Source organism: Poecilia mexicana, unplaced genomic scaffold (assembly GCF_051168715.1).
Source record: "Poecilia mexicana isolate PSO_F unplaced genomic scaffold, ASM5116871v1 scaffold_4, whole genome shotgun sequence".
NCBI classification, from domain to species: domain Eukaryota; kingdom Metazoa; phylum Chordata; class Actinopteri; order Cyprinodontiformes; family Poeciliidae; genus Poecilia; species Poecilia mexicana.
The window spans coordinates 24186232-24199893 of NW_028263373.1; the positions used below are offsets into that span (position 1 = coordinate 24186232).

At 38.8% G+C, this 13662-nt stretch overlaps 1 protein-coding gene across 1 annotated transcript in view; it reads left to right on the forward strand.

Annotated features, from left to right (window-relative positions):
- nlgn1 (neuroligin 1) overlaps positions 1–10570 on the forward strand; it is a 295070-nt gene extending 284500 nt beyond the window's left edge. The window contains exons 9-12 of the mRNA XM_088005107.1: positions 706–866; positions 5245–5401; positions 5962–6039; positions 8482–10570. Coding sequence (XP_087861233.1) covers positions 706–866; positions 5245–5401; positions 5962–6039; positions 8482–9084 — 999 coding nt within the window. The 3' untranslated portion in view covers positions 9085–10570. The remainder of the gene's footprint in view (positions 1–705; positions 867–5244; positions 5402–5961; positions 6040–8481) is intronic.
- The last annotated feature ends 3092 nt before the right edge of the window (positions 10571–13662 follow it).

Sequence of the window (13662 nt, forward strand, 5' to 3'; positions counted from 1 at the left end):
CACAAGCCTACCAGGAGATATTTTACCATCTTCTCTACTTCGCCTATGTTGAGGGTCTCAACATAGGCTTTTGCTATTGCAAATTGGTCTTGGATCAGGCAGGGGCAGGTATTTAAGTATTAGACTTCCTAATTGCAGTCCAATATTTTGTCATTTTATAGATTATTTTATTTTAAAGATTATTTAAGTATCTGTTCTTTGTTTATTTGGTTTAAGGTATAGGCATATGTAATTTTCTAATACCTGTCCCAAATCTTAACATTTAAAAAGAAGCTAACTCTGACTGTGATCTTTACTATGAGCGAGTGAGCTTCTAGGTGTTTCTTTTAAAAATGGTTAGCGACCACTCAATTTGAATTTTCAAAGTTTTGATTTTTTAAAGACCTTTAGACCTTCTAGCTTGACACTTTTTTATTCAACATAATGCCCTGAAATTTGCCAATCCAAATATTTACTACTTATTGTACAATTTGTGATAAGTAGTACACCAAAATTGACTCCAAAAAGGTACAACACACAATTCAATATTAAAACTTTGACATTCTTTTTTTTCCTCAGCTGAATGTATTTTTCTACTAGCATGATGTGTAGGTGCTTGTCAAATATTTTTATTTTTTTTCTGAGACGCTTTGCCAACTAATGTTTTGCATCTGTCACACAGACATAATAATATTGATGTGATTTGTTTCATCTGCTGCTCATTAGGTACCACCGTGGGCAGACGCAGCGCATGGAGATGAGATCCCATATGTGTTTGGGCTGCCAATGATTGGGCCGACAGAGCTGTTTCCATGCAACTTCTCCAAGAATGATGTGATGCTGAGTGCTGTTGTCATGACCTACTGGACAAATTTTGCCAAGACCGGGTATGAACACATTAGAAAAGCTGCTAATGATGCTTTGTTTTTATGTAGAGAACTAGACATTAATTTTATCATTTAATATTGACTGAGCTAGAAACATAGGGTATGCTGTAGTTTATGCTACCAACATACTAAATTAGCTTGAGTAAAAGTACTGAAATTAAAATGAAAAATCATGAAAGGAAAATAAAGCAGTATGGGGATATGGTGGAGTTAAACAGGGAATGGAATTAAAACACAGCTGTTAGTACCCAAAAGCATTGATCAGGGATCAACTGCTTGTCCACTGAGTCAAACACATATTAGGACAATTACATGAAACATGTGCCAATTGCCCACATTGGTGACTTTTGGAATAATCTGCATAACATTTTATGTCTTCAATTCAGCCTTAATTCAAAATAATTACATCGATTTTAATTTGTTAAAAAATTTAAATTAAATACATTACAATTATTCTCAAATACTATTCAAGCCTAAAATAGCATCACAATGCTAAACATGTAGCATCAGCACAGACGTTCCCAATGTTAATGTCTGTGTATAGTCCACATTTCTAAAGAAGCTCCATGAATGATCAGGAGTTCCTAAAACTCTGGAAAGATGAATGGATAGAATAGAACTTTGCACTAATCTAAAGGTTGAAGAATCTGAAGAACAGATTAAAAACAACAAACATCTTTGTTGTTTTGTCCATTTACTCAATAATTTAGCAGCAAAAAGATTTTTTAAATTGAAAATGTTGCATATTTTATCATATAGCTTTTGATTAAAATGTTACTAATTGCAGTTAATTAAATACAGACCCTGCAACATAGGTGAGCCATGCATCTGGTACCATCAGAGGGACTGTTCTGATTTAATCCACCACTATGACATTACAATTATGCAAGCCACTAGTGGTGAAGAAAAAACACAATATAACAAGGTCTCCTTATTCTGAGGGATTAGCCTGTTCTGTGGAGAGATTAGCCTGCTCCTGGCCACATAGAGACTCAAATCTGATTGGATGAAACACACAAACATATATGGGAAGTGGCACAGCTCAGACAAACGTAAGAAACAAGAGTAGACTATTTGAAGTACCAGTAACTTAATTTAGGTGTTAGATATATCTTAAGGGATAAGTGATATATCTTAAGCGGAGAAGGCCTTGCAGGCCCTGTCGGCCCACCACTGCCCTGCAATCAACTCGATTAAAAGCGTTGATGAGTCCCACCACTAGTTAGAAGCGGCATTTTGTAAAGGGCTTTGTACCAGGATAATTGGAGCAACATACAACTGCCATTACAAGACCATGAACAAGTCAATAATTTTAGTGCAATTGTGTTTCCTCAATATTAAACTCCATTTGATGACTGGGGGGTCGTGAACAGCTCTGCTGGGTTTTATGGACCGCACAGTGTCATTGGTATTCTTTTTACACACCCTTCACATATCTTTAAATTCATTATTAATTAATGGTCATGCACTGCAAAGGGGCATTCTTTATGACCTAAAATTAAAATTCCCTTTTCCTGCTTCCGTCTCACGTTGCCTTCCAGCATCCATTGCCTTCCATGGCTGTAATTGTTTTTTTCGAGGCATAATAGGGGTACATTGGCTTTTTCTGAGCCCTGTGCAGTAACCCTAAGGGGAACAGAGAGCCTCTAATGATCTACATATATAACCCCAAATTGACGTGGAATGCTGGGTACCTGGGAGATTTATGCCACCCATTTGAATGGTTAAGCATGTTCCTGATGAGCTTTGGACGGCTCCTTATACCGCTCTCAGACAATAGGGCGCTCAGTAAGGCTGAATGGGCCACTGCAGCACAGTGTTCAGCTCAGATTGGGAGTTTATAGCACAGGACTTCATGTTCAATGTCTTCTTAAAATCCATCTGTATGTTAAACTTAAGGAGGGTTTTCATACGGGATGTTTAGCAGCGTTTACACTGACTGTGATCTCTGTGGTATTAAGTCCAGGAGCTAACATGAGGTAGATGGAGCATAATACGATGTTTTAATTACAGCAAAACTTAATGAGATAATCTGCATGGCTGAACTCCATCTTCGCCCTGACAACATCTTTGGTAAAAGCGTACATAATTTATATATAAATATGCTCACTTCAAAATAAAATAAAAAAAAAATAAATATTAATCTCTGACATGAAGTTTTATCATTCATTTTTTATCATTCAAATTTAAGATAAAAAATTGATCATATGAGGCTACTCTCTATCTAAAGGCCTTTGATTCTATCAGAACATTTCAAAAAACAAAAACTTCTGACCTTTTTTGGAGTTTATCGGATGTGATTTCTGACTCCGTGGTGACTCACATCATATGAAACCTGTGGGCTGCACTTCACTACTCCATTACAACATCGTTATAATTATACCGATTAGCCTGTGGCAAATGCCATGCTCAGTTCAATATTCTAATTTTAATAATTATACAGTGTGGTCTCAAAAGGTCCACTAAGCTCTCAGTTTAAGTTTTTATTCCAACTGCAAAATTTTAAATGTGCTTATTGGCTATGTGCAGTATTGCAGTATTGCATTGAAGAAAGCGCTTGCCCTCTTTAAGACCAAAATAACCTCAGTAAGATTAATGAATTTCTGAAAAGATTTCAAATCCTTCTTGATTTGTTTGTACACAAAACTTGTTTACTCTGAAACTCTGATCCACATTGCAATGAAAAAAATGATTTGTCCCTGAATTTGTTTTTTGAGCCATTCACATAGACACAAGATTACTAGTGTGCTTTGGATTATTGTCATCCTGCAAAATCCATGTGTGCTTGAGCACAAGAACTAACAGCCAGACATTTAGAATTTTCTAAATTAGAGCAGAATTCCTGCTTCCACTAACATGTTGCACTACTTTTACAACAGATGTAGCAAGATTCACACATCACAAAAAAAAAAATTGAATTTAGTCTCACCAGTTCATAGTATTTATCAATTTTTTTATACAGCTGTGGAGGGATTTTAGACCACTCGTGTATGTTGGTTGCCTGGTGAAAGTCCACCCCCTTGTTTTACGTTTTGCTTTGTCCAGAGCCTCTGGACCATCAGCTATCGAGAAACAATTGCTTGATGGAGGCGTGGAATTTAGGCATGTACTGATTTATCGGTGCAGATTTCCTTCATTTTGGGATGTCAGTGATCGGCCGATATGTACGTGTGAAGCCAATCTTATCTACTGGTCAACCTCAGCAAAAGGTCTAGAAATCAACCACTGTCCTCTTCTGCTCCATGAGAGAGCATGGAGCTCTCTCATGCTCCATGCTCCATGGTCACACATGCATGACCTGTCTGCATGTGTGCAGACAGGTCATGTCTGCACACATGCAGACATGACCTGGTGGGCCGGTCTGCATGACCTGGTGGTCATGGTAATCACTCCACTCTTGCCAACTCTTGCCAACTCAGCGACTTTCTTGCTTTATTTAGCAACATAAGAGAAAAAAACTTATTGGCTCAATTGGAATCATCAAGTTAAGCTTTTTAAAGATCGGTAATCAGCGATTTGCCAGAAAAGTGCAATCGGTGCACCTTTAGCGATCTCTGTTAAAGTTTAAAACAATTTTGTCTGATTTTAGAACATTTCTTATTTTAATGGTATATAACAATACAATCCTCTGACAGATTATGACTTCTTAAAAAGGTGAAAAGAGGCTTCCTCTGACTCTCCATCTTCCAGACCAGTGATGTGTATGTGTGTATGTATATCCTCTCCATTCAATGAGTATTTATTACCACTAAATATTATTGAACATGCTTTTACATTGATTAGTTTGGCAGTATAGAGTTTGAAAATACTTGAAATTGATTGATAGAACAATATTAAAGCACACAAATGTTTAAATAGAATTCAGTGGGCCACATAAAAAGCTGTGGTGGGCCAAATTTCTCCCCCAGGCCTTGAGTTTGACACGCATTCCCATAAAGTGTTGCTGTTTTACTGTTACATCCTTTCTTGTTTACATCCTTTCTTGTTTAAACAATAACATATTTTCTTTAAGGAGATATAAATCTTATGAAGAGATCTAACCTTGCAATGAGAAAAAATGTTTTGATGGAACTCTGCTCCTGAATTAACTGTATTTCCTAGTTCTGGCATTTCCAACGCTTCAGTAGTCCAGCTAACTTTAAACCCTTATTCAATAAAGTTACAGTTTGAAAACAGCTTTTTTTTAATTTTCTTGCCTTTTCTGATCTTAATTTTTGTTTGATCATCTGAAACATTTGGGTATGACAAAAAAAAACATTCCCACAGAGCGGTATGTAATATTCTTATGGATGCTCCAGAAGAGGACTGGAGCAGTCATGACACCTTGTCTTTTTCTATTTTAGTGATACAAATACACTCAATTTAACTTTCTTTTCAGGGACCCAAACCAACCTGTACCACAAGACACCAAGTTCATCCACACAAAGCCCAATCGCTTTGAAGAAGTGGCGTGGACACGCTACAACCAGAAGGACCAGCTCTACCTGCACATCGGCCTGAAGCCTCGGGTCAAAGAGCACTACCGGGCTAACAAGGTTAACCACCATCCTGTCTCTGATTTATTTAGTGTTTTAGTGTTTAATATAATTTTATTTAATGCTTTATGTTTTTTAGCATCACAACTGGCAACATTTCAGGTACACACAGTTAATTAGAGGCTAATATTACAAAAGGGAGAAAGGCTCTAAAATGTTAGAATTAGACACCATCAATAGTGTTTCATAACAAAATAGGTGTGTCTAAAAACTTTGTTAGAGATCAGTTGTAATATTTTATGGGGAATTGTGTAGCCGTTGCAGTACAGACCTAATGCTACCTTTATATATTCTAAACTGAGTGCTGTCGTTTGGTTGTTTATCTCCTAGGTCTGTTTAGGCTTTTTTCATCAGGCACCCTACCTTCATGTACAATACCTTTTTTTCCACCAGGAAGCTGACTGTAGACCCACTATCTACAGTCAGTTTTGTTATTGAATACTTTTGCACACCATTTATACTTTTAAATACATTTTACTTCCTTAAAAAGCAAACAGTAACCCCAGGTTTTAAGTTCTTTCTTTAGTTTAAGTTATAATGCCTTCTTGTTCTTCCCTCAGGTCAACCTATGGTTGGAGCTGGTTCCTCATCTACACAGCCTCAATGAGGTCACCCCACTCATCCCTACCACTACCAAGGTCAGTGGCAGCCACAGTTGCTCTGCTGTAGCTCACCAAGTCACAATTTGGCATTATTTTTGTCATGATTGGACCTGTCAACATTGCTACACCATATATTGTAACAAAAGAAATCAGTGCTTAAGAGAGTCTGCATAAACAAATGCTATATAACTTATTTGAACTACAGCAACGATTTAAAGAACAGGCCAGAATTCCTCCACAACATGAAGGACTGATGAAGTTACAGGCAACGTCTACTTCAAGTTGTTGCTGAAAGTTTCGTCTACAAGCAGCAGAATAACGAGGAGTTCATAACTTTCCTTGTGCCTCTACTGGCAGTGATGAAATATTTAGGGTTGTTTTGAATCTAATGTGATTCTTAGGTTTCTCATTGTTTGAAAGTTTGGTTGCAGAAACAAAAGGAGTCCATAGTATGTGTCTCTATGATGTGAGTTGGTCAAAGCCTGAAGTTTTTACTGCAGTCTAGTTGTAGATATGGAATTCAGAGAAATCACATTTCAGACCAAAAGATTTTTCTATAGAACAGATAACATTATTATGACTCTGTGGTTTTATAAAATCCCTAACACTCTTAAATTTTTACTGTCTAAAATCATGTCCAGTTACATAAAGATAGTATTGAATTTCTTTGGTCAAGCATATATAAAATCAAGTAGAGAGCATTAATTTAAATATTGCACATAAAATTACAGAAGCATTTCACTTCCAAAGATGGGAAATAAATACAGAATTATCTTACCAATGAGATAATTAATGAGTTTTTAAAACTTGTTAGAACACAATTCATATTTCATCGAAATCAAAATAACAAAGGCTGTAACAATAAAACAGTTGCATTTCTCTGGATTATTGTTATATTGAGACATACTTCTGTGTAGAACAGAATTACATTCAGGCATCAAGTTTTGATTTGACATTTTTGGGAAAATGTTAATAGCAAGAAGATGGTAAAGTGCTTCCAGCATTTATTTGTCACCTAAAGCAGTGGTCCCCAACCCCCAGTACCGGTCCGTGGATCAATTGGTACCGGGCCATGCAAGAAATAATTAAATATCTCCGTTTTATGATTTGAGTCTGGAGGATCTTTTATTTTGAAAATCCTTTAACCGGATTCTCTCAGTTACTTGCTCGCCTACCTGAGCCCACAAGCAGCAAAATGAGTAAGAAACAGATCAGGTGTCTTTGGAAAGTTTCTTTGCAAAGAGGAACAGGCCCAGAGAAGAGACAGGAGGATGGATTTATCCCGGACCGGTAGGTGAGTCAAACATTACAAGCCGCTCTGCGTAACATGCGGCGACCAGCTGCTAATGAGGCAATGAAGCTTCAAACTGCTTCGCCACGTTGAGACCAAGCAGGCTGAGGATATAAAAAACACTTCTGGTGTCATTGTCTCCATCACTCCCAGATGGGACCGTCTCGTTGCAGAGAAACAAGCTCAGGGTTCCCATTAGTTATTATCGTGAGTTAAAATTTTCACGAAAGTAAAATGTTCGTTTTTGTGACGCATCTGTATCTTATTGTAAACGTTACTATAGAAACCAGAGTCAGAGCATTTGGGCAGTGGTCGAGAGGAGATGAGTAGAGCTTGTGAGTCTTAAGTCTGGTTTAGACGGAAAGATTTAAGAATTGTCGGCCGATTCTCCAAACCTCTGTGACCACAGAGCTGATAAAAGTACAACAGGTTCGATCGGTTTGTGTTCAGCCACAAGGCAGGAGCAACACACCACACGAACCGATTCCAGTCACGAACATCCCAATTCCAGAGGATAATCCAGTAAAATCCCCAGCATCGCATACGGGAATTTAGAATATCCAAACACGGATGACGATCTAGAAACAATAGTGATAGTTTGTGGAGTCATTTTAAGAGATAAAAGAAACAAAAAGAAAAGGAGGTGGATAAAAGATGACGGAGCAGCCGCTCTATTTGCTGCAATATGATTTGGAGGTGAACATGTTTTTTCATAGTTAACATTTTTAACTGAATAAACATAATAAACATATATAATAATGACCTTTACATATAATAATAAACATTTCCATCATCTCTGATATCCACCGGACTCACAGTTGCGCGATATGTCAGCTGTTTGGGATTCCCCTCCGTTCTTACATCACGTGCTTTCTGATTGGCTACCTGTCACATTCAGCAGGTTGTATTCTTGTTCCCAGTCAGAGAAAACCCCACAGGCTGCAAGAAAAAGGCCAAGACAACCAAATTGGGTATATTCAGGATTTAGCGGGAACACCAACATGCAGAAGCTTTATCTGATGGTTCACGACTCCCCCCACCCCGGCCGCAGCAAAAATTCCAAGTCTCGAACGGTCCGTGGTAGTAAAAAGGTTGGGGACCACTGACCTAAAGACCAAAAGCAGTTAAAGGCTTAGAGGTGTCAAAGCTTGTATAAAATCTTTATCTGGTCTTCTATCTTTGCACAGATTCCTCCTCCAGAAGCCACTAACCGTACACCAAAGACCAAAGTTCTGGTAACCAAGCGCCCAAACCCAACTCCGTTCCCCACCGAGACGCAGGGCAGCCACAACCAGCCTCACCTGGTGGACCAGCGGGACTACTCCACAGAACTTTCGGTGACTATTGCTGTCGGAGCTTCTTTGCTTTTCCTCAACATCCTGGCCTTCGCTGCTCTTTACTATAAAAAGGACAAGCGGCGGCATGACGTGCACCGGCGCTGCAGCCCCCAGCGGAGCGCCGCCAACGACCTGGCTCACACTCAGGAGGAAGAGATCATGTCTCTGCAGATGAAGCAGCACTCCGACCTGGACAGGGACTGCAGAGGGGTGGGGGACTCCCTCCACCCGCATGACGTGGTCCTGAGGACTGCCTGCCCCCCAGACTACACCTTGGCTATGAGGCGCTCGCCAGACGACATCCCGCTCATGACGCCAAACACCATAACCATGATCCCCAGCACCATGGGAGGCCTCACCTCACTCCACTCCTTTAACACATATCCCAGCAGTGGGCAGAACAACACTCTGCCTCATCCGCACCCACACTCACACTCCACCACCCGGGTATAGCCCAGTGGATGGACCCGTACAGGCAGGACTCTGGCGGCTCAGGCAACAAGCTAACTGCAGCGCTGCAGCGGAGAGTCCAGGCCGACCTGCTGAAAATGAAAAACAGACTTTTCAGGAGTTAAACCGCCGGCCCGGAGTTGCCAAACACAGATGGAATTACACTGGAATTATACCACATTCTGTTAATACCGGAGGAAATATAATAAAAGGTTTCAGATGCTTTGGATCAGAGGATCAAAAAATAATATTAGTAATTATGGTTTTGTAGAAAAAAAAAATGGAAAGACATGAGGGGAAAAAAAGTTACAGCAGAACAACGTCTCACAAGCCGAAACATTTGAGAAAGATGTTTTTTATCATTATTTTTGTTCTGGTATTACAGCAACAAAAAGGAACAGTGAAACACTTTTTCTCTCTAGCGACAGCTATGGCCTTCGGGATTTTCTGACAAACGACTGCTTGACAGTATTATCTGGAAGCAGCGCGGAGCATCAGACACGCCTTGGAGGTGAGAAGAGGGGAGCACTTTGTAAAGGAAAGAAAACATATTGTTTTCCTTTGGCATTACTCTGCAGAACACTCTGTTTGTGGGGCACAAAGCAGACGCCGTGCAAACCAATCGAGGCATGTCTGAGGGTCGTAAATGGAGGCTGTGTAAGATAAGCCAAAAGCAGCAGAGTAAAGCGAAGGACTGAAAACTTTAAGATAAAGCGACCCTGTATGCACAACAGAACCATTTTGAGGAGAAAAAAAATATCTTGCAAATACTTTTCATCCATTTATTTTTGATTGAAACAATTTTATTGTATAGGACCTATTTACATATCTAAGCACCAAGGCTGTTTAAGCCCACTTCTCTTGGGCGGGGTGTTCACACTGCAACCTGCCAGTCGGACCGGGACGTAGGAAGTGAGAACGCACCGAGCGGCTTTCTGGCAGTTCCAATTTCAACACAGAGAGCTGAGGGGACAACAGATAATTGGGATATTTTAGCACGATGCGCATGACAATTTACCTGCTTGATGGCTGCTCTGCTGATTATGTCATTAATAAGAATAATTTTCACCCTGTTCTTTGTGTTGGAGAGATTCAAGACCTATTTCCTTATTGGATTACTAGAAAACACAACGCTCTCACGGAACCTTGGGAAATGCAGTCCCGGTTTGTGGATGTCACTGGATGGATTTAGATAGTAAAACAAAACAACAACAAAAATGGGGGTGGGCATATGGTAAAGATTTCTTGCATAACATAATATAGCTTGAGTGGGCTGGACATATAAGGACTAATTTTGTACTCTATGTGTTGGTACTACTTTTTGATAGTGGGTAAATCACATTACATTGTATCAATCAAACCCATTGTACCTTCAGTTGAAATCAATGTTTTTTGCTGTCCTACCTATTGGAGCACCTGACCGTATCAAAGTAATTACCTGCACTGTTTATTCCATTGACCTCTCGTCACCTCAATGCCCCCCCAAAAATCAACACTTCAAGATAAAAAAGTAACAGTGGAACCCAATTGGTAAGGAAAATGGAGGGTGAAATGATTGAAAAATATAGTGAAGAATTCCATCTCCAGGCGATGTAGATTTGCTAATGATTTATCCAACAAAGCTCTGAACTCCAGAGCTACTTAAACATGACTGCCTATAGATGTTTAATTCAAGATAAAAGCCAGACAGATCACACGGGGTGGGAGTCGACGGAAATCCGCAGCAGGAGGCTGAGAGGAAGAGTGGGGATCAGGCTGGGTCAATTCCCACGATGCACTTTTTATGTAGTTTTCATCATTAGCCAAGTTGAATCAAGTTAGGTGGTGTGTTGGAGAGATGTCGGTGTGTCTGCCAGTAAAGCAGGATGATCAAAAGCAAAAAGTCTTACCTCTTCAACTTAATGCCTTTTTTTTACTTTTTTTCCTATATACACACACACGGTGCTGTGCTCCAAATCTCTGCCATGGTGTCAAAGTTGATAAAAGGTACCCACTTCTTTAAAAGGGCAGCTCAGGTTCTGTTAAAAGCTTATACGCAGTTAATGTTTTATGCACAGCACATGAATCTCTTACCCTCTTAATTAAGCATGAACCAAAATGAAATCTGTCCCAGAAGCTGACGCTGATGGCTGGTCCAAAAAGAGCCAAGACTGAGGTGGACATCTACTGTCCTAACACACAACCCCAATCTAGAAAACGTCACAGCAGTTCAGTAGTTGATATTTATATAAATATCAACTACTGAACAGAAGCCAGTAGCTACATTTCCATCCAAATATCATGCATATTTTAAGCAAACTTTCAAAATGTTGCTGACTAAAAAAAGCAAAGGAAAAGCGAATGAGGTGTGTTTCCTTCTTCTGGTCCGCAGGCTGTGTAGCCTGGTTGTGATTCCATAAGATGTTGACGACACGTAGCAAACAGGAAGAAGTTGAAAACTAGCATGGACCACACATCTTAGAGAAATGAAGAGGTTTTCAGGAGTTTGCTGCTATCTGACATGTTCATTATTCTGTTATGCCAACTAGCATTGACGATGTTGCAATTCTAAAGGAAAGCAGAAACAGCTGATCAGTGATGTGAGGGAAATGTTCGCTACATCAGAATTATTCAACAAACATGTCTCCTTCTCTCCTTTAGCCCATTAACTCAGAAAAACCAAAAGCCACCTTTTGTTGTTTCAATCAACCTTTTTTAATGCGATACTTCAAAATCCACATAAAAAACAGTTGCTGTAATCATGGCCTCTGATTGTTTACACAGTAAATGGATTTTGGATGGTTTGTACACGTGAAACTCACTGAGCACCAAACATCTGATTTGTGACTGGTCAGAGTAACTGTGTGATCTGAAAGTAAATCGGTGTGAAAACCTTATGTTTACCTTTCACAGTAATTCATGTTTTTCTTTTTTTTTTACTTTATTTTAAGAACATACAAGCAGAAGTCTGTGTTGGTCTTGTTCGCTCTCAGGATGTTTTCAATCTTCTGAACCAGCTAATCTGCACTTCTATTAAATGAAGACACCAAGAAAGTTTCTAACTGCAATTGGAATTTTCTTCCTTCATTTTGGAATAAGTTTAATCTTTTGAAAATTTTACTAGCTGTTTTATCTGCATAGATCTTTTTGTCTACATATTTTTCATTGTGTTTAGTGTTTCTGTTTTCCATTCGCCCATCTTGAGGTTGCTGCTTTGTATTTTGAGTTGCCGTAAGAATAATTTAATCAACCTTTTAGTAACTATTCTTTCTCTAATCTTAAGGTTTCTTGGAATAGGTGTGACGTACATTCAAAATGTTTTGGTTTAACTGACTAGCCAACTTTCAGGTAAATAAAAGAAAAAAAAAAACTATGGTTTCTGTTTGCTGAGTCACTTCCATGAAGGCCATCAGCTGATCTGTGATCGCCAATAACTTCACCATCTTTTTCTTCAGATTATATTCTTAGCTACTGAAGGAGCTATTCATGCAAAACACTACATTACTCTGTATGTACTATTTTTCATTACCAATATACCTGGTGTCTTAGAGAATATATATTTGCCTATGTTTCTTTTCTAGATAAACTCACTAAAGGAGCTAGTCCTGCCGTTAACTCGCTTCTCAACCTGGAGCATTGCGTTTGAACTAGTCTGTATGATTGGATGGGATTGAATTGACAACATCTTTGTTTAAAGAACTATCTGTTCCTTTTGTAAAGCTTATTGAGAGAGCATTTGTTGTAAATCGGGGCTGTGTGAAAAAAACATCCTGAACTGAATCCTGATGCCAAAAGATCCACAAGGAGACAAAACATGATCAGCCGACCAGTCAACCTTAAGCTAAATTGTATTTAAAGGTTTCTTTATATGAAATGTTTTCTTTTAACATAACTTTGCTCAAAAGGGTTAAACATAATTATTATAACAGCTTTAGTTAGCAGAGCTGTTACAAGTTCATTTAATAAATATTTCTGGCTATTTTCTTGACATGCAGATTGTGATGAATTACGGAGGAGCTAGTTTCTGGGTTCAGGTTTATCACCATTCATTTGTTGCAGATTAAATTCCTGGGAAATCAAGAGTTCCAGACTGAGCAGAGTTTGTAGCCAAAATGAAGCGCTCTCCCTCCCCAACATGTTTCTTCATGCCATTTAGCCATTTAGCCAGCTGACTAAATGAGAATGCCCTTCTTTTGGAGAAGGGCATTCTCCAAAAGTTTGTTTAAAGAAATTGATATTTTTCTTCATTTTTATTGGATTGTTTGTTTTGGAAGACATCTTAATAATAATAATAATGATGATGATAATAATAATAATAAAAACATCAGGACTCTGCATGTCTGTTGGTAAAGAAAAAACTAACAAAACTGACCAAACAAAAGAAACTGGATGTTGCAGTCTCAATAATCTGACAAAGTAACCAGGTAATACCAGCTCTTCATCCTTCCAGTCGCTTTTCAAGAAGCGCAAAATCACATAATCCTCAGAAACTTAACACAAACAGAAAGAAAATCTGCGTTTGGTCATTTATTCCCAAGTTTTTGCTATGATTCTTGCTTTCATATCTTTTGCTGATGTAAAACCTGTTTTCTCTTTAAACTG